This window comes from Panthera tigris, chromosome D4 (assembly GCF_018350195.1).
Source record: "Panthera tigris isolate Pti1 chromosome D4, P.tigris_Pti1_mat1.1, whole genome shotgun sequence".
Classification (NCBI taxonomy): Eukaryota; Metazoa; Chordata; class Mammalia; order Carnivora; family Felidae; genus Panthera; species Panthera tigris.
Genome location: NC_056672.1, coordinates 374,916 through 394,679, shown reverse-complemented (window position 1 = coordinate 394,679; position 19,764 = coordinate 374,916). Strand labels below are relative to the sequence as shown.

The 19,764-nt window shown below is 37.5% G+C and overlaps 1 protein-coding gene across 1 annotated transcript in view; it reads left to right on the top strand.

Moving 5' to 3' along the window:
• Positions 1 to 19,764, top strand: part of ZNF484 (zinc finger protein 484) — a 178,706-nt gene that overhangs the window by 55,972 nt on the left and 102,970 nt on the right. Inside the window, exons 6-7 of the mRNA XM_042964436.1 lie at positions 4,055 to 4,181; positions 4,456 to 4,554. Of these exons, the coding sequence (XP_042820370.1) occupies positions 4,055 to 4,181; positions 4,456 to 4,554 (226 nt within the window). The remainder of the gene's footprint in view (positions 1 to 4,054; positions 4,182 to 4,455; positions 4,555 to 19,764) is intronic.

The following is a 19,764-nucleotide window of genomic DNA, read 5'->3' as shown; positions in this document are numbered from 1 at the left end:
GCACATCACACAAGTTTTGATATGTCATACATCAGTATTTTTCAGTTAATTATACTAACTTGTAATTTGATTTCTTCTTTGATTCATGGATATTCGTAAATATATTGTTCAACATTCAGGTAGTTGGGGATTTTCTGGTGGCATTTTGTTAGACTTTTAGCTTTGTTCTGTGAGGTCAGTGAGTATCATTTGAATGATTTCCTTGTTGAAAATTGTGTAGCCTTTCTTTATAGCACAGGATATAGCCAATTTTGGAAAGATTTCCAGTGTATTTGAAAAGAATGTGAATTCTGTCATTTGATCAAGTAGAATTCTATATGTTACAATAACTTTGTTAGTTATATCAGTCAGATATTCTTTAACCAATACTGATTTTTTCCTACTTGTTATGTTAACTGTAGAGAGGGATGTGTTAAAGCTCTCTCTCTTTGCATTTTTGTCTTACTGGTTTGCTTGTCTGTTTTTGCCTTCTATATTTTGAAGTTGTGTTGAGTAGATAGAGGCGTAGAATTTTGATTTTCCTGTTGTGTTGACATCTATAATAAAGATGAAATATTCCTGTTTAAGGCAAGAATAACTAATAGACATAAAGCCTATTTTGTTTGATATTACTGTAGTTCTACCTGCTGTCCTTTGGTTAGTATTCACATGCTATGTCTTTTTCTATTCTGTTACTTTCAATCTTTTTCTACCTCATATTTGAAGGGTGTCTTTTGTAAACAGCATGGAATTGTATTTTGTTATTAAATATGCTCCAACAAGTTTAGTCTTTTCTTAGTTTGTGTTAGTTTACATTAAATGTAATTACTTACATAGTTGGGTTTATGTCTGTTTTGTTGTTGTTTTTTCCACTTAGTACATTTTTTTTAAGTTTATTTATTTTGAAAGAAAGAAAGAGTGAGCAGTGGAGGCACAAAGAGAGAGGGAAAATCAGAAGCAGGTTCTGTGCTGCCAGGGCAAGAACCTGATATGGGGCTTGAGCTTATGTGAGATCATGACCTGAGCCAAAATCCAGAGTCAGACGCTTAACTGACTGAGCCATCCAGGTGCCCCTAGTTCATCTTTATGTTCTCTTTTGTCTTATTTTGGGTTAACTGAATTTTGTATCTTTCCATTTTTTTCCTTCCATCATACATTCATGTATGTTTGTTTTAGTGTTTTTGCACTAGAGATTGCAAAATGCATCATTGATGCTTTATAGCGGAATACAAATTACTATTTTTACAATTTCCCAGTGGTGCTAGAATTTTAGAACTTTTAAAACTGCATTTGCCAACTTCATCCTGTCTCTCCATCCCCTCCAGTATTTCTTGGTAATGGATTTTAATTCTACATGTACCTTTTTTTAATTAAAATTTTTTTTATTTTAGAGAGAGAGTGCATGCGTGGAGGACAGGGGAAGAGGGAGAGAGAGAATCTTAAGCAGGCTCCACACTCAGCACAGAGCCCAACATGGGGTCTGACCCTGGGATCATCACCTGAACTGAAATCAAGAGTCAGGTGCTCAACCAACTGAGCCACCCAGGCGTCCCGATTCTACACGTATTTAAATATGAATTTTTTTTCCTGGTTAATATTCATTGAAATTTACCCCTATACTTATTCATCTTTTATGTTTTTATTCATTCTCATGCTTTCAATGAGGATTCTTTCCCTTCTGCCAGGTGAACCCATAAAACTTTCCTTCATATGGGTTTGGATTAGGAGTTGACAGAATATAGGAAGCTCTCAGCACTAATACATGATAATAGGGCCTTTATAGTAGGCAGTTTAGCAATTTTTGTGTAAAAATTTGAACGACACACCCTACAACTTGACTCATGGATATTATCATACAGATTTGTTTGTGCGTGTGAAATAAAATATAAAATAGATAGTGATGGTTTATAAATAATCTAAATATTGATTATTAGGCAGCTAGTTAAAACATTGTGGGTCATGGGACACCTGGGTGGCTCAGTTGGTTAAGCATCCAGCTTTGGCTCAGGTCATGATCTCACAGTTTGTGAGTTCAAGCCCCATGTCAGGCTCTGTGCTGACAGCTTGGAGCCTGGAACCTGCTTCGGATTCTGTATCTCCCTCTTTCTGCTCCTCCCCTGCTTGTGTTCTGTCTCTCTCTCTCAGAAATAAACAGTTTAAAAAATTGTGGGTCATTCTTAAGACGGATTATTTTTTTTAAGTTTAGTTTTTAAAAAAAAATTTTTTTAATGTTTATTTATTTTTGAGAGAGACAGAGACAGAATGCAAGTGGGTTAGGGGCAGAGAGAGAGGGAGACACAGAATCGGAAGCAGGCTCCAGGCTCTGAGCCGTCAGCACAGAGCCCATTGTGGGGCTCGAACTCGAGCCGTGAGATCATGACGCCAGCTGAAGTCGGACGCTCAACCGACTGAACCACCAGGCACCCCTTAAGTTTAGTTTTGAGAGAGAGAGAGAGAGAGAGAGAGAGAGAGAGAAAATGGACGAGTGGGGGAAGGGCAGAGAGAGAGGGAGGGAGGGAGAGAGAGAGAGAGAGAATGAGAGAATCCTGAGCAGGCTCTTTGCTATTAGCATAGAGCCTGACACAAGCCTCAAACTCACGGACTAGGGCATCATGACCTGAGCTGAAGTGAGAGACGCTTAACCGACTGAGCCACCCAGGTACCCCAAGATGGATTATTTAATATCTCAAGAATAAAGGAGCTCTTAATGCATTAATATAAAATGATCTCTAAAGTATATGGTTAATTAAAAATAAGGCAAAAGGAGGTACTTCCACATATTGTAATGAGACCTAGGACAGTCTGACCAACCTGTTAGTGAAAACACTGGTAAGTTATAGGTACTATATAAAAATAATCACTGAGAGATTTTAAAGAGAGTTAAAAACAAAAGTCTAGAAACTTGAATGTTCAGGAAACCTCCTTTAGTAGGTTAGAATGGAGACATTTTATTATAGCACCTGAATAGTATTGTTATTCTTGCTGTAGCAGCGTCCGCAGTCTCTGGGCTGTTGTTACCATGCCTGTGGGAGGTGGGGATGGGGAAAACAGGTCCTTGTGATATACGGTTTGACTTCTCTGAGGAAAGCCTGTCTGTCCTGCCTTCTTTGTATTCAGCTCTGCCCTCTCAGGACAGTCACTGAGAGGACAGATCATTCTTGGAATTCTGAAAACTGTGACTCATGTGAGTTGGAATGATCACTTTCTGTATTTCTACCAGCTCCTATGTTTTTATTGTCTGTCATGAAAGTTGCTCCTGGGATGTCCTCCAGGAATCTGCTCCCAGACCCACTCTTGTGAGCGCCTTCCCTAAGTCCTCTCCTCCCCAGCCTGTTCTTGAGTGTACCGTGAACAGTCTTAGACCTTTCTCACGTGGTTAGTTTTCAGTCAGGAATGCGGATGGAGCACATTTTCCCAAGGGAAATATTAAAGATGCCTGCCACAAAACCATGGCTTAATAAGGCTGTGACAAACCACATCCTTTGTCGATACAAAGTTTTGATCTGTTTCAGGGAGGTTTTAAATTAGACATAATGGTATAACTAGATAATAACTTTCCATCTATGAATTCCTTCAGAGTTTGGGCAAACCTAAGTGTCTAAAATATAAAATATAAGAATGGTCAAGTCGGTTATAAGATACACGATTTATCTTATATAGCAGGAGAAAAATGCTTGTGATCTCCCGACATAATGATGAAATAGTCCTTAGACTGTTTCTTTCTTAAATCATTATATCACATGCAAATTGTGCTTTCAAAGAGAGAAATATGGTCTGAGGTACACATAGGATGGATGGAGGCCACAAGTTTTTCTTAGTCAAGCTGCGTATTTTCTGCTACTTCGCTTACTGGGGAAACTCCATTTTACAGTATTTGTTCACTTCAAGCCCTTCCGTCTGAAGGTGGCTTGTTTCTCCCACGAGCGGGAGGGAGGGTAGCGGCTCCCGACCTGCCAGACGTGTGCTGTAGCCCCAGCCTGAGTCTCCTCCTTTCTCTGATGACTCTCCATTTCCCTTTCCATGTTGAAAAATTGCCTTTAACTTCATCAGTGATGCATATATTGACTTTTTTCAGGGGTTGGTAGTATTCAAGGACGTGGCGATAGACTTCACCCAGGGAGAGTGGAACTACCTGGGTGCTGCACAAAAGGACTTATCCAGAGACGTGATGTTGGAAAACTACCACAACCTGGTCTCTGTCGGTAAGGACGTTTACTTGCAGATCATTCGGTATTTGCCTTGTGGAATTTCTGCCCCTTTCCATGTGGATTTCTGGATTGTCTGAATTCTGTTTCCTGCTACTGAGGGAATAATCTGCACTCTATGGTTTTGGGGAAGACGTCTCTGTCACACACTGTTCTTCGGGAGACCTTCACCCTCCTTGTTACTCTTGTTGTTGTCTTCTTCAGTGACCACAGCTGGACTTGAATTCTGCCATACCTGTAGGTTGATCCTATTTCTTTTCCTTTCTTGAAGTAGGACTTTCCAGATCTAAGCCAGATGTGATCTCCTTATTGGAGCAAGAGAAGCAGCCTTGGATGGTTACAAAGGCCATGACAGGTGGACCTTGCCCAGGTGAGTGAGAGCTCATTGACAGAGAGAGGCCTTGGCAGCCCAGGTGGCCTTGCCCTGCGGCAGTTACCACCTTTGATATTTTTATTGGGAAGTGCCCTTCCAAGGACTGAGGCCTGACAAGGGAGAGAAGGCCTGAGTCATAGAAAAGTAGCTTTATTTCTCTCCCTTCCCCATGACCAGCAATCTTTTCCTTATATGTGCAATCTAATTCTTTCCCAGCTTCCCCTTGTCATTTAAACTTGTGTAAGTATTGTTACTTCTGAACAATATTTCTTAAAAACCCCTATTTTACCTTTTTTTCAATGACTTGATCCTTTTTGAGAAGTTTCTCCTTTTTTCAGTAATTCATGCTTTATTCATTCACTCTTATCCAAAATGTATTGATGTTTAATTTATGCAAGCCTCATTTCAGAACTTGAGGGAATTAAAGTGAGTAAATTATTATTATTTTTTTATTGATGTGTAGTTGACACACACCATTACGTTAGTTTCAGGTTGTCGCGACCGGCACGACAAACACCGAGGTCAGGGTCCTGAGGGTAGGGGAATGCAAGAAAAAAAGAGAGAAGAGAAAGTTTGGGAACAGGAGGGTCCCCTGGGCTGATGGCCTAAGTGACGGCTTTATTGTTGCTGTACACAATCTTTTATATCCAGACTCTTATGGGTCAGGCCATTCTAAGAATAAACAGGTTTCACATAATCGCTGCCCACCAAAACATTTAGTTCTGTGTTTCTTGTGCATTTTCTAGACGGGTCACAAGACCTTGTTGATAAGATTGCTAGCAAAACACAATTCCCATGTTTGTTTCTATCTGACTCGGGGTAGAAAAAGGGAGGTAGCATTACTGCCAACACCTGCAGACCACAGGCTTCAGGAATTAACTTTCTCGGCCTTGACAAGGCTTTCGTATGCCCTTGAAAGTGGGGGAATGGGAGGGGGAACCACCGGGTTGGCTTGAGTCAACAGGGAACGTTGCTCGACCTGGTCTCAGCCTGGCACCGGGGCCCGGCCCCCCACATGAATGGGAGGGGGAACCACCGGGTTGGCTTGAGTCAACAGGGAACATTGCTCAACCCGGTCTCAGCCTGGCACCGGGGCCCGGCCCCCCACATCAGGTGTACAATGTAGTGATTTGACACATCTGTCCCTTATGCTGTGCTCACCATAAGTGCAGCTGCTGTCTGTCCCCACATTACTGTGTTCTCTATGTTGTGCCTCTCATCCTGTAACTTACTCATTCCATCACTGGAAGTCTATGCCGCCCATGTTCCCCCCTGCCCCCCAGCAACCACCAGTTCTCTACATTTATGGGTCTGGTCTGCTATGTTTCTATGTTTTGTTTCTTTATTCATTTGTTTCTTACTTTCCATGTATAAGCGATATTATATGGTATTTTTTTTTTCCTTCTGACTTATTCTGCTTAGTATAATACCATCTAGGTTCATTAGGTTCATCTATGTTGTTGCAGATGGCAAAATTTCACTCTTGGTGTGGCTGAGTAATATTCCATTGTATGTTCACCACATCTTCTTTATCCGTTCCTCTATGGATGGACACTTGGGTGGGTTTCATATCTTGGCTATTGTAAATAATGATGCAGTAAACATGAAGGGTGCATGTATCTTTTCGAATTAGTGTGTTCATTTTCTTTGGGTAAATACCCAGCAGTGTAATAACTAGATTGTATGGTAGTTCTGTTTTTAATTTTTGGAGGAATCTTCATACTGTTTTCCACAGTGGCTACACCAATTTACTTTCCCGCCAACAGAGCATAAGGGCTCCTTTCTTCCACATCTTCACTAACACTGTTATTTCTTGTCTTTTTAACACAAGCCATTCTGACAGGGGTAAGGTGATATCTCATTGTGGTTTTGATTTGCATTTTCCTGATGATTGGTGATGTTGAGCATCTTTTCATGTATCTTTTGGTCATCTGTATGTCTTTGGAAAAATATCTATTCAGGTCCTTTGCCCATTTTTTAATTTAATTTTTAAATTTAGGTTTGCTTTTGTTTTTTTGGTATTGAGTTGTATATGTTCTTTACATTTTTTTGGATATTAACTCTTATCAGATATACCATTGGCAAATATCTTCTCCCATTCAGTAGGCTGCCTTTTCATTTTGTTGATGGTTTTCCTTGCTGTGTAAAAGCTTTTTATTAAAAAAAATTTTTTAAAGCATTTATTCATTTTTTTGAGAGACAGAGTGTGAGTGGGGGAGGGGCAGAGAGAGAGAGAGAGAGAGAGAGAGAGAGAGACAGAGAGAGAGAGACAGAGGGACAGAATCCAAAGCAGGCTCCAGGCTCTGAGCTGTCAGCACAGAGCTCGACGTGGGGCTCGAACTCATGGACTGCGAGATCATGACCTGAGCCAAAGTTGGATGCTTAACTGACTGAGCTACCCAGGCGCCCCAAAAGGCTTTTTATTTTGGTTTCAGTTTGCCTTTGTTTCCCTTGTCTTAGGAGACATAGCTAAAAAAACGTTGCTAAGGCTGATGTCAAACAGATTACTGCCTATATTTTTTTCTAGGAATTTTATAGTTTCAGGTCTCACATTTAGATCTTTAATCCATTTGAATTTATTTTTGTATATGGTGTATCAAAGTGGTCCAATTTCATTCTTTGGATTGTAGCTGTCCAGTTTTCCCAGCACCATTTATTGAAGAGACTGTCTTTTCCTCATTGTATATTCTTACCTACTTTGTTGTAGATTAATTGACTATAAAAGTGTGGGTTTATTTTTAAGCTTCTGTTCTGTTCTATGTGTCTATTTTTGTGCTAGTACCATACTGTTTTGATTAATATCTCTTTGTAGTGTATCTTGCAATATGTGGTTCTGATACTTCCAATTTTGTTCTTCTTTTTCAGTATTCCTGTGGCTATTTGGGTTTCTTTGGGGGTTCCGTAAAATTTTTGTATTATTTGTTCTATATCTGTGAGTAATACTTTTGGTATTTTGATGGGGTTTTGGTATTTGATTGCTTTGAATCTGTAGATTGCTTTGAGTAGCATGGACATTTTAACAATATTAATTCTTCCAACCCATGAGCATGGAATGTCTTTCCATTTATTGTGATCTTTAGTTTCTTTCATCAGTGTTATTTTAGTTTTCAGAGTACAGGTACCTCACCTCTTTGGTGAAGTTTTGTTCCTAGGTATTTTATTCTTTTTGGTGTAATTATAAATAGAATTGTTTTCTTAATTTCTGTTTCTTCTACTTCATTATTAATAGAATGTATAGAAATGCAAGCAGTTTCTGAATATTAATTTTGTACCCTGCAACTTTACTGGATTCATTTGTTATTTCTAATAATTTCTTGATAGAGTCTTCAGGGTTTTCTATATATAGTATTATGTCATCTGCAAATAAGGACAGTTTAACTTCTCCCTTACCAATTTGGATACTTTTAATTTTTCCTTTTCTGATTGCTATGGCTAGGATTTCCAATACTATGTTGAGTAACAGTGGTGGGAGTGGACATCCTTATCTTGTTCCTCATGTTAGAAGAAAAGCTCTCAGTTTTTTTACCACTGAGTATGATGTCAGCTCTGGGTTCATCATATATTGCCTTTATGTTGAGGTATGTTCCCTCTAACCCACTTTGCTGAGAGTTATCATGAACAGATGTTGAATTTTGTCAAATACTTTTTCTGCATTTGTCAACATGGTCATATTATTTTTATTCTTTATTTTGATAACGTGGTATATCATGTTGATTGATTTGTGTTTTATTGAAATGTCTTTGCACCCACCCCTGGATAAAATTCCACTTGATCATGGTGAATGATCCTTTTAATCTATTGTAGAATGCAATCTGCTAATATTTTTTTATTTTGTATCTAAGTTCATCAGGGATATTGGCCTGTAGTTTTCTTTTTTGTGATATCTTTGTCCAGTTTTGGTATCAGGATAATATGGCCTTGTAGAATGGAAGCTTTCCTTCCTTTTCTATTTCTTGGAATAGTTTGAGGAGAATAGGTATTAACTCTTCTTTAAATGTTTGGTAGAATTCACCTGTGGAGTCATCTGATCCTAGACTTTTGTTTGTTGAGAGGTTTTTGTGGTTTGTTTTTTACTAATTTAATTTTGTTACTAGTAATCTGTTCAGATTGTGTATTTTTTCTTGGTTCAGTTTTGGAAGATTGTATGTTTCCAGGACTTTATACATTTCTTCTAGGTTGTCCAATTTGTTGGCTTAGTAGTAGTCTCTTGTAAGTCCTTTGTATTCCTGTGGTGTTATTTTTCCTCTTTCATTTCTAATTTTATTTATTTGGGTCCTCTCTCTTTTTTTCTTGGTAGTCTAGCTAAAGGTTTATCATATTTATTTTCTTTTCAAAGCACTAACTTTTGGTTTCATCGAGCTTTTGTATTGTGATTAGTCTATTTATTTTTGCTCTGGTTTTTATTATTTCCTTCTACTAACTTGAACTTTGTTTTTCTTTTTATGGTTACTGTAAGTGTAAATTTAGATTGTTTTTCAGAGATTTTCTTGTTTATTGGTGTAGGCCTGTATAACTATAAAAGTTCCCTGTTAAAACTGCTTTCACAAAAAGATTTTGGACTGTTGTGTTTTCATTTTCATTTGTCTTCATGTCTTTTTTCATCTCCTCTGATTGCTTAGTTGACCCATTGGTTGTTTAGTAGCATGTTATTTAGATTCCATGTGTTTGTGTTTTTTTCCAGTGGGTTTTTTTGTTGTTGTTAATTTATTTCTAGTTTCATACCTTTATGGTTGGAAAACATGCTTGATATGATTTCAGTCTTCTTAAATTTATTTGGACTTGTTTTGTGGCCTAATGTGATCTGTTCTGGAGAATGTTCCATGTGCATTGGGATGTATACATATTTTACAGATCCTTCCTTGTTCCATTGGATCATATATAACTATCCACAGATAATATGCTTTATTGTTTTGGTGTATATACACACACACATACATACTTAGAGAGTATCAAACTGTATACAGTATATTGTTCAGTAGGCAATGTTTTCACTTAACCTTTGTCTTACTTCTATTTCCATATTGTATAAATTATTGTGACTTTATATATTTTATGTATGTATATGTATTATGAATATAATACATATGTATATGTGGGATATCTTTATTCTTGGTAGAGTAAATCAACTCTGTTATTTTAGCAAAGTTTTCCATTTTTTTTCCCTTATAATTCTTTCTTCCTCTTTATTATATTAACAGTTATCTCTTTAAATTTTGAAAAATTTATCACAGTGAAACTTCAGTGTAGTTTGAGTAATAGTAGTACTAGTGAATATTCTTTTACCATTTTTTAATATGGGATTTTGGTACAGATCTTTATCTCAAAAAGTTTTAAAGATTTTGTGCGTGTGTGTGTGTGTGTGTGTGTGTGTATAGTAAAGTTTTAGTCCATCTTCAGTTTAATCCTGTATTTGGCATGAAGTAGTAATTTTTCATCATTTATTTGATTATTCTCTCTTCATCATCTGGAAGTTTATTCTCTAACATGGTAAGATCTCATAAAAAACTTTGTGTCTCCTTCTGGGCTGTCTTCCTTTTGATGCCTTAAATCCTGTGTCACTACTAATTTAAATTACTCAAGGAAATGTAATAAAATAGCCAGTCAGCTCTGAGGCTGCAGTTAAGATTTGTGTTCTTATATTGAAAATGGACTACTTATCTTCATTTTGTGTGCTTCTCCACCTATGTTCAGTGATTTTGGTGCAGGCATAGGATAAGCAGGAGGTTGGATTGAACCAGAGTTGGAGATCGATTCGAAAGTTATAATGATAGGTTAGAGAATCAGAGCTGAGTAAGCAAAAATGAGAACCAAAGTGTTGGATTGGGAAAAAGTATTGCTGCTTACTGAGTGGTAGTTTATATGAGAGAGGAGTTTAAATAATATTCATTTCATAGTTCTCTTAACTGCCAAACTCTTCTTCCATAGTTATAACAATTAATATAGATACTACATATATATTTTTTTAATGTTTATTTTTAAGAGAGAGAGAGACAGAGTGCAAGTTGGGGAGAGGCAGAGAGAGACGGAGACACAGAATCTGAAGCAGGCTCCAGGCTCTGAGCTGTCAGCACAGAGCCCGATGAAGGGCTCGAATTCACAAGTGGTGAGATTATGACCTGAGAAGAAGTCAGATTCTTAACTGACTGAGCAATCCAGGTGCCCCTAATAGATACTTCTTATTGAGGACTTATATTATGCCAAGGAGCTGTAGTCTTCTTAATCCTCACAGTTCCATGAGAATAGTTATTCTTTATCAAATGAGAGTTTGGGGGCTCAGGTTAGTTAAGTAACAAACTAAGACATAAAAGTAATGGACTTGAAAGTATTTTAATAGTGTGCTGGTCATTTCCACATGGAACTCATCAGTGGTGTATCATTTTCTCTAAATCTACCCATTCTACTTTGTCACTGCTGGAACCTCACTGAATTCTTCCTTACTTCTGTCAGAGACATTATAAAACAAGCATATAGTAGTTGGGAAGTTCCTGTAAATAGACTATATAGTATTCATGGACTTCTATTTATCCTCCATTTTTGTAGACTTACTTAGCATCTTACTGTTTTTTTTTTTTTTAATTCCTCTCCCTGGACTCTTGTCCTCAATATTTGAGAATGTTTTCATCCATTTACTTCTTTAGAACATGATTTTCCCTTATCTAGTTTCTGCCATAGAAGTTTAATTTTTGATGGAAGAGGAATATATTATATGTATACTTTACTGTTATTTTTCAGATTTACAGTGCATGTGTGATACTAAGGAGTTATTTCCGAAAAAGAGCACTTTTGATAAAGAATCATTTCAGTGGTATATAATGGAAAGATTAAAAAACCACCTTGATGGATCCAATTTCAGAGGCCTATCTGAAATAAAACAGAAGTGAGAAGGAATATTTCAGATAAGAGAAATATGAAAAAATGCCTACATTCAGCCAGCACCCAGCAGCACATATTTATAAGGCTTTTCATAAGAATTCTCAAGAGCTGTATCAGATAATTTATACTAACAAGAGACCTTATGAATGTAAGGAATGTAGGAAAGCTTTTAGTTGTGGGTCACAACTTACTCGACATTAGAGAATTCATACTGGAGAGAAACCCTATGAATGTATGGAATGTGGGAAGGCCTTTGGTCATGGCCCACAACTTAATTGACATCAGAAAATTCATACTGGTGAGAAACTCTATTAATGTAGGGAATGTGGGAAGGCCTTTATTCAGCTATCATCCCTTATTCGACATCTAAGAATTCATACCGGCGAGAAGCCATATGAATGTAAGGACTGTCAGAAGGCTTTTAGTTGTGGCTCAGAACTTACTCAACATCAGAGAACTCATGCTGGTGAGAAGCCCTATGAGTGTACGGACTGTGGGAAGTCCTTCAGTCACGGTTCACACCTTGTACAACATAGGAGAATTCATACTGGAGAAAAGCCTTATAAATGTAAGGAATGTGGGGAGACTTTTAGACATATCTCACAACTAGCTCGACATCAGAAAATTCGTACTGGTGAGAAACCCTATAAAGGTAGGGAATGTGGGAAGGCTTTTATTCAGCTGTCACATCTTGTTCGACATCTAAGAATTCATACTGGTGGGAAACCTTATGAATGTAAGGATTGTGAAAAGACTTTTAGTTGTGGCTCAGAACGTACTCAGCATCAGAGAACTCATACTGGTGAGAAACCTTATGAGTGTAAGGACTGTGGGAAGGCCTTCAGTCATGGTTCACACCTTGTTCAACATCAGAGAATTCATAGTGGTGAAAAACCTTATAAATGTAAGGAATGTGGTGAGGCCTTTTTTCAACAATCACATCTTACTCGACATCAGAGAATTCATGCTGGTGAGAAATGCTGTGTATGTGAAGAGTGTGGTAAGGCCTTCATCTGGAGCTCCCAACTTGCTCAACATCAGAGACTTCATATTGGAGAAAAAAAAAAAAGATTATGAATGTAAGCAGTGTCAAAGGTCTCCCTTGGTGGCTCACAGGTTTTCAACAGATTATTTATATTTAGAGTAATCCTATGAATATAAGTAATTTAGAAAAGTTTTTATTCAGAGCTCCTACTTTACTCAACATCAGAAAATGCATACTGTGAGAAATACTACGAATGTAAGAAATGTGAAAAGGCCATTAGTCTTAGCTCAAAACTTAAATATTACAGAATTTACATTGGAGAAAAAAAAATCTTATGAATGTAAGCATTGTGGGAACACCTTTAACCAGAGCTCAAACTTTTGCATCAGAGATTGTATACCAGCCAGAACAGACAAGTGAAGAATGTGGGAAGGCTGGTAGTTGTTCACCTACTGGCAAGAATTTTTTTAAGCTTATTTATTTTTGAGAGAGAGAAAGAGAGCGAGTAGGGGAAGGGCAGAGAGAGGGAGAAAGAGAGAATCCCAAGCAGGCTCTGTTCTGTCAGCACAGAGCCCAACGTGGGGCTCAATCCCATGGACCATGAGATCATGACCTGAGCCAAAACCAAGAGTTGGATGCTTAACTGAATGAGCCACCCAGGTGCCCCAAGAAAGTTTTGTGTAAGCTATGTAGGAAAGTCTTTCTTCATAGTTCAGACCTATTAAATATCACATAATTTATAATGGTGAGAAACCTAGGAATGTTAGGAATACAGAAAACCTTTCATTAGGATTCACAACTAATTGAGTATCAGCAAGTTTATAAGTTGATATAGGGAAACTTAACGTGCAATGCATCAGTTATGTTACAATAAATTTATTAGAAGAAAATCCAATAGATACTAATCTCATTTGCTTCTTATTTATATCTAGGCATCAGAAAATTTATTTTGGGTCAATAATTGAATGTAGAAAATCCATCACAGTTTAGACTGAGAGAACAAGTCTAAATTCAAGATACAAACTTGAGAGAACTCTTCATAGAATATTTTTTTAAAGAGAGAAGCAAACCATAAAATAAAAACTATAGAGAATAAACTGAGGGTTGATGGAGGGAGGTGGGTGAGGGATGGACTAGATAGGTAATGGGTACTAAGGAGAGCACTTGTGGGGAGCACTGGGTGTTGTACATATGTAGTGATGAATCACTAAATTCTACTGAAATCAGTATTATACTATATGTTAACTAGAATTTATATTTGAACTTGAAACAAAATTTTTAACCCCGCATTACATATTGTAGTTCTACCACTCTTTTACTACTGGGACAATGAGTAGGTAAATTAATATCCCTGTTCCTCTTTACTTGTTTTTAAATTGGAGGGAATTAAATATTTCATCTCATATGTTGTCTGACAATCCCCAGTAAATGTTGACAGTATCACTATCACTGGTAGAATTATTATTAAAATGAATGGAGAATACTTTGTTTAATAACATATGAAAGCTTTGATCTCTTACTGCATGTAAAAAACTTATCTTCAGAATGTAATAAATATGAACAGCCCATTATTCAGATCCTTTTTGCTGTGTCTGCGAGTTCATACTGGGAAAATAATAATCTCATGATGTAGTGAATGTGTAATTAAGAGTACAGCTTTTAAACCAAATGTTTTATGAAGTAACCTCTATAACAAATCCTTAAAAGCAAAAGTTGTATAATTTTTATTTTCTGCAGTAGTTATGGATGTTGAAAATTTTGAAGCTCTTAGAAACTTAGTAACATCTGTATGCTTAATTATTTTAAAAATAAAACCAAAATAGATTCTTAAGGGGAGTAACAATGAACCACTGATATATCAAGATATAGAATGTGGTCAAAGCTGTTTTCAGTAGTTCATGCATCATATTAAAAAGTCAAGGACAGTTATTTAGCATTTTCATACTGTATCTTAAACACTTTGAATAGGGAATTAATATTTGTTGAGTAAGTAATTATATGTTTAACTCAAGAAAAGGGAAAAAATTAAAGACAACCCTGAAATGATTAGATAGAAGGGTCTAATAAAATTAAAATAGATTAATGAAAAAGAAAGCAATAGGGGTACCTGGATGGCTAAGTCAGTTGCGTGACCAACTCTTGATTTTGGCTCAGGTCATGATCTCAGGGTTGTGGGATTGAGCCCTGTGTCTGGCTCCATGCTCAGCACTTAAGATATTCCCTCTCTCTTTCTCTCTCTCTCCCCCTCCTCTGCTTATGCATGTTCTCTCTAAAATTAAAAAAAAAAAAAGTAGTTTAAAATAAGGAAAGGAAAAAAAAAGCAATAGGCAAAACCTATTTGAATTTGCTAGACTAGACTTTATCATGTCACATCAGAAAACACTGGTCATAACTCAGTCCAACACTATGAGTGAGAAAGGAGCGATCATGATAGATGTCATAAAGATATTTTTTACTGTAATAATAATTTATTACAATAAATTCAAAAATCTAGAGAGAAGGCATAATTTTCTAGATAAATATGTCACTGAAATTCATTCGAGAAGATAAAATATCTGAAGACACTAATTAATGGAAGAATAAATAGTAATGGAACTTTGTTTTTAGATGTTACTAGATAATTTTACAGGTGACACCTTGAGGAAACCTAGCCACTCATTCTACAAGACTCACATCCTGCTAAAAATGCTAGAGCAATGCTTCTCAAACAGATGACCTCTATCCTCAGGGAGGGTTGACAATGTCTAACAATTTTTGGTGCTGCTGGCGTCTAGTGTGTACAGGGCAGGTTGCTGCTAACCCTACAATGCACAGGACAGCACCCCACCCCAGCGCAGAGGATTGCCAGGTTGAGCATGTCAACATTACTGCTATCAAGAAAAGCTGTGTTCTAGGATGGCACCCTAAGAACAAATGCCAGATCAGTATCATTTGCATAGCTTTCATTTCAGCTTCTCACTCTTAGTTTGTAGAAGGTTTTGGAATATTTTGAACATCATTTATTGAAAGTATTTTTTCAGTCTTTGGTATCATTTTGTGTATATTTTCCTGTGTGTACATGCACATGCGTCTATATTCCATTTAACCACATACCTTTTTCTTTGTGGTTTCTTATATTCCTGTCTTAGAAGTATTCCCCACACCAAGGTTGAACAAATGAATATCCTAATAGTTTGTTTTCTGTGCAGATTTTAAAAGACTTTAAGGCTAATATGTCAACCATATAGCTACTACATAGCATTAACATTTTAACAGTTTTATTTCTTAATTTTTAATATTTTTTTTGTTTTTATATTTATTTTTGAGAGAAGGAGAGAGGAACAGAGAGAGAGGAGACAGAGGATCTGAAGCGGGCTCTGTGCTGACAGCAGAGAGCCCAATGAGGGGTTTGAACTCACAAACCATGAGGTCATGACCTGAGCCGAAGTTGTACGCTTAACCAAATGAGCCACCCAGGCGCCCCTCTTATTTTTCTTTTTCTGTTCTTTACTGTCACTTTTCTAATTTCACTCCTACAACTCCTGTTAGAAATAGCCATCACCATTAATTTTACATATTTTCTTCCTGCATATGTACATACATGCCTGTAACCACTGTGCTGCATGTTCTGTGGGGTTGTTGTTTATTGTCTTTTTAAAAGTGTTTATTTATTTTGAGAGAGAGAGAGCGAGTGTGAGTGGGGAAGGGGCAGAAAGAGGGAGAGAGAATCCCAAGCAGGCTCCGCACTGTCAGCACAGAGCCTGCTTTGGGGCTCGATTCCATGAACTGTGAGATCATGACCTGAGCCAAAATCAAGAGTGGACACCCAACCACCTGAGCCACCCAGGTGCCCCTATTCACCCTTATAGCATCATAGTTCCACCATGGCATATTTAGATTTTGTATTATTTTTATTTTCTTATTCAGATTCAGCATAGTTGTGGAATCTATAGGGATTCATATCTTTCAATTCTGTTGAAAACTAAGTCACATATTCCTTTTCCTCTCTCATTTATTTTCTTTGGGAATTCCAGTTAAACATATATTGGGCCTTCTCAGTCTCTCCTCTATGGTTTTTTTCTTCATTTTTAAATCTATTCCTATCCCTTTTATGTATTCTCTATAATTTTTAAGTCTGTTTTGCAGTTTATTAATTCCTTATATAGCTAAGTCTATTTGTGGAATGTAATATTATGAGTTATTTTTATAGAAATTTTTATTTGGTTGTTTTCTAAATGTAAGTGTACTTGGTCATTTTGATACTGTCTTTCTGTTTCTCATGTTTTTAATGAACTCTTCCTTTTTAACATCATTTCACATTAAAAGAATTTTTTTTAATGCTTATTTATTTTTGAGAGAGAGAGAGAGAGAGAGACAGAGTGTGAGTAGGAAAGGGGCAGAGAGAGAGGGAGACACAGAATCCAAAGCAAGCTCTAAGCTCAGAACTGTCAGCACAGAGCCCAATGTGGGGCTCAACCCCATGAACCGTGAGATCATGACCTGAACTGAAGTCGGACATCCAGCCAACTGAGCCACCCAGGCAGCCCTCATTTTATGTTCTATCTGTTGATACTTCTAATATTGGAAGTCTTCATGGTTCTGCTTCTCATGTATTTTTAGTTTTGGTTTTGTTTACTCTCACTTATGTAATCTTCTTTCCTAGTGTGGTTTTGTTTTGTTTTACCCTATATACCTTAGAATCTGCCTACAGGTTTTTTAAAAAAAATCTAAGTCGACTGTATACTCCAGAAAGGATTTACTTTTTTGTTTCCTGCCATGCCTTGAAGACATTAGCAGTAGACTCTTTTTTTAATATAAAATTCTTTTTTTTTAACGTTTATTTATTTTGAGAGAGACAAAGACTGCACAAGTAAGGGAGGGGCAGAGAGACAGGGGGAGAGAGAGAATCCCAAACAGGCTCCACATTGCTAGCTCAGAGCCCGATGTGGGGTTTGAACTCACAAAGCCATGAGATCATGGCTTGAGCCAAAACCAAGAGTCAGATGCTTAACTGCCTGAATCACCCAGGTGCTCCAGCAGTGGACTAATTTTTAAGTTAGAAAACATGCCTTACAGTTTTCCAGACCTTGCAAATACTGTTAGGTTCTTAAACCTATGTGAGGGCCTGCATGTGACCACAGATACCCAGGGGAGATTTTCTTCCCGATACTTAGAACCAATGTGAAAGCAAACATTGTTTATTTCTGTCTTAATCCTGCTTCTCTCTTTCCCTAAGGATAAAACCATTTGAGTTTTTTAGTTTTATGTTTTTATTATCTACCAACTCACCATAAGTGTGCCCCAGGCCTTTTCTGTTGTCCCATACAGACAGATATGTGTCTTTTATGATAGAAACTCTAGACCTCCAGGATTGGTAGATGCCCTTTGGGGATTCCAACAGCTATTGTACACATTCATGTTATTCCCATCTTCAAAGGATTTCCCTCAATTCTTACCAGTTCATCATATCTTTTAATGGACTCTTTTATCTGTAGAAATTTTCTATGAGGACCTTTTCAGCTTACATGGTCCTTCATAATGTCAAATGAAAGCTACCCCATTCTTTATCCTATTTTGTGGGTTTTCTTCCTGTAGCACTTGTCACGTGTGTGTGTGTATGTATCCCCACATGGGGGTGGAGGTTGCCCTTAATAAGAATGTAAGTTCTAAGAGAGCAATAACATGCCATTCTTCAAATTGCTATTCCACAACTCTAGTAAAGCTCCTGTCCTGTAGCACAGTAAGCTTTGTCTAGATAGAGATAGGAGATGATGCAGAAAAGCACAGTAATTGGTGAGAGAAAAGGGGCTTCACTACCAAATACACAAATCTATTCTTGTTTGCAGTGATGATCCAAAAGAGGCGATAAGTCACAATCTAAATGTTTCCTTGTCACACTTTAAGGGCTTAAAAAAATTTTTTTTTAAGTTTATTTTTGAGACAGAGTGTGAGTAGGGAAGGAGCAGAGAGAGAGGGAGACACAGAATCTGAAGCAGGCTCCACTCTCTGAGCTGTCAGCACAGAGCTCGATGTGGGGCTCAAACCCATGAACCGCAAGATCATGACCCTAGCTGAAGTCGGACGCCCAGTGACCGAACCACCCAGGTACCCCTAAGGACTTTTTTAAAAAATTTATTTTTGAGAGAGAAAGAGTGTGAGCTGGGGGGGGGGGGGGTTGGTCCAGAGAGAGAGGGAGACACAGAATCTGAAGCAGACTCCAGAGCCCGATACGGGGCTTGAACTCCCTAACCATGAGGTCACGACCTGGGCCAAAATTGGATGCTCAACCAACTGAGCCACCCAGGTGCCCCTCCTTGTCGCACTTTAATAAGATCCTGGTTTCTCATTTTAAAAAAGCTGCTAAATTTTTTCTTAAGAAATAAGTCAGAAGGAGCAAATTAGATAAAATGGCTTGAGTTACATACCTCCCAAAGAGCCTATTTACTATCAAAATCTCCATCTCTTGTTCTAGCCCCACTAGTACATCTTTGCCATTTCTAAACTCAACATTTTTAATGTTTTAATGGAGTTTAATCAAATTCTATAATAATTCAGTTGCCCCATTTATGATGCATGTTACTTCTTGAGTTGGTTGTCTTGGTTCACAAAAAAAATGCCTTCCATTTCTCCTTCTAATTCTTTGCCTCATGATCTTCAAGCCTCTGTCCCAGGCCACAGATATTGAAAAGTGGTCTTTTTGTTTTAGTCATCTACTGCACACCCCAACTTTGATTTCCTTTAGTTCCACAGCACAAATGAAATAATTTTCTACCAGACTCTGTGCCTATTACAGAGTCAGACTCTGATGATCTTTTTCATTTCTCTGTATCTTCTCATGTGTGAAGTAGAAGGAGGTATAGATATCCTGCCATCTCACAATCTTTTACATTTAGCAGGTGTCTCTGTAGCACCTACCATATGCACGTTTTCCTTTTGGAGATGAGAAGAGATTGGATATAGACATGGAAACAACGTCAACGATTATAAGAGAGTGCTGTTTATTATGTGTGCCCCTTTCCAAAATATTTAAAAATTGAGTTTCTTTTCCCTCTTATTTTGAGTTGGAATAGTGACGATTGTAGAATGGATTGTTTCCTCTAAAATTCATATGTCGAAATCCTAACCCCCAGTGTGACAACATTTGGAAATAGGACCTTTAAAGAGGTGATTAATGCTAAATGAAGTAATAAGGGTTGGGACCTAATCCAGCATGACTAGTGTCCTTATAAGATGAAGAGAGAACATGAATATGCACACACAGAAAAAAGGACATGCAAAGACACAGCGAGAGAGTGGCCATTTGGAAGCAAGGAGGGAGGTGTCTAAGCCTATAGACACCTTGATCCTGAATTTTCAGCCTCCATAACCAT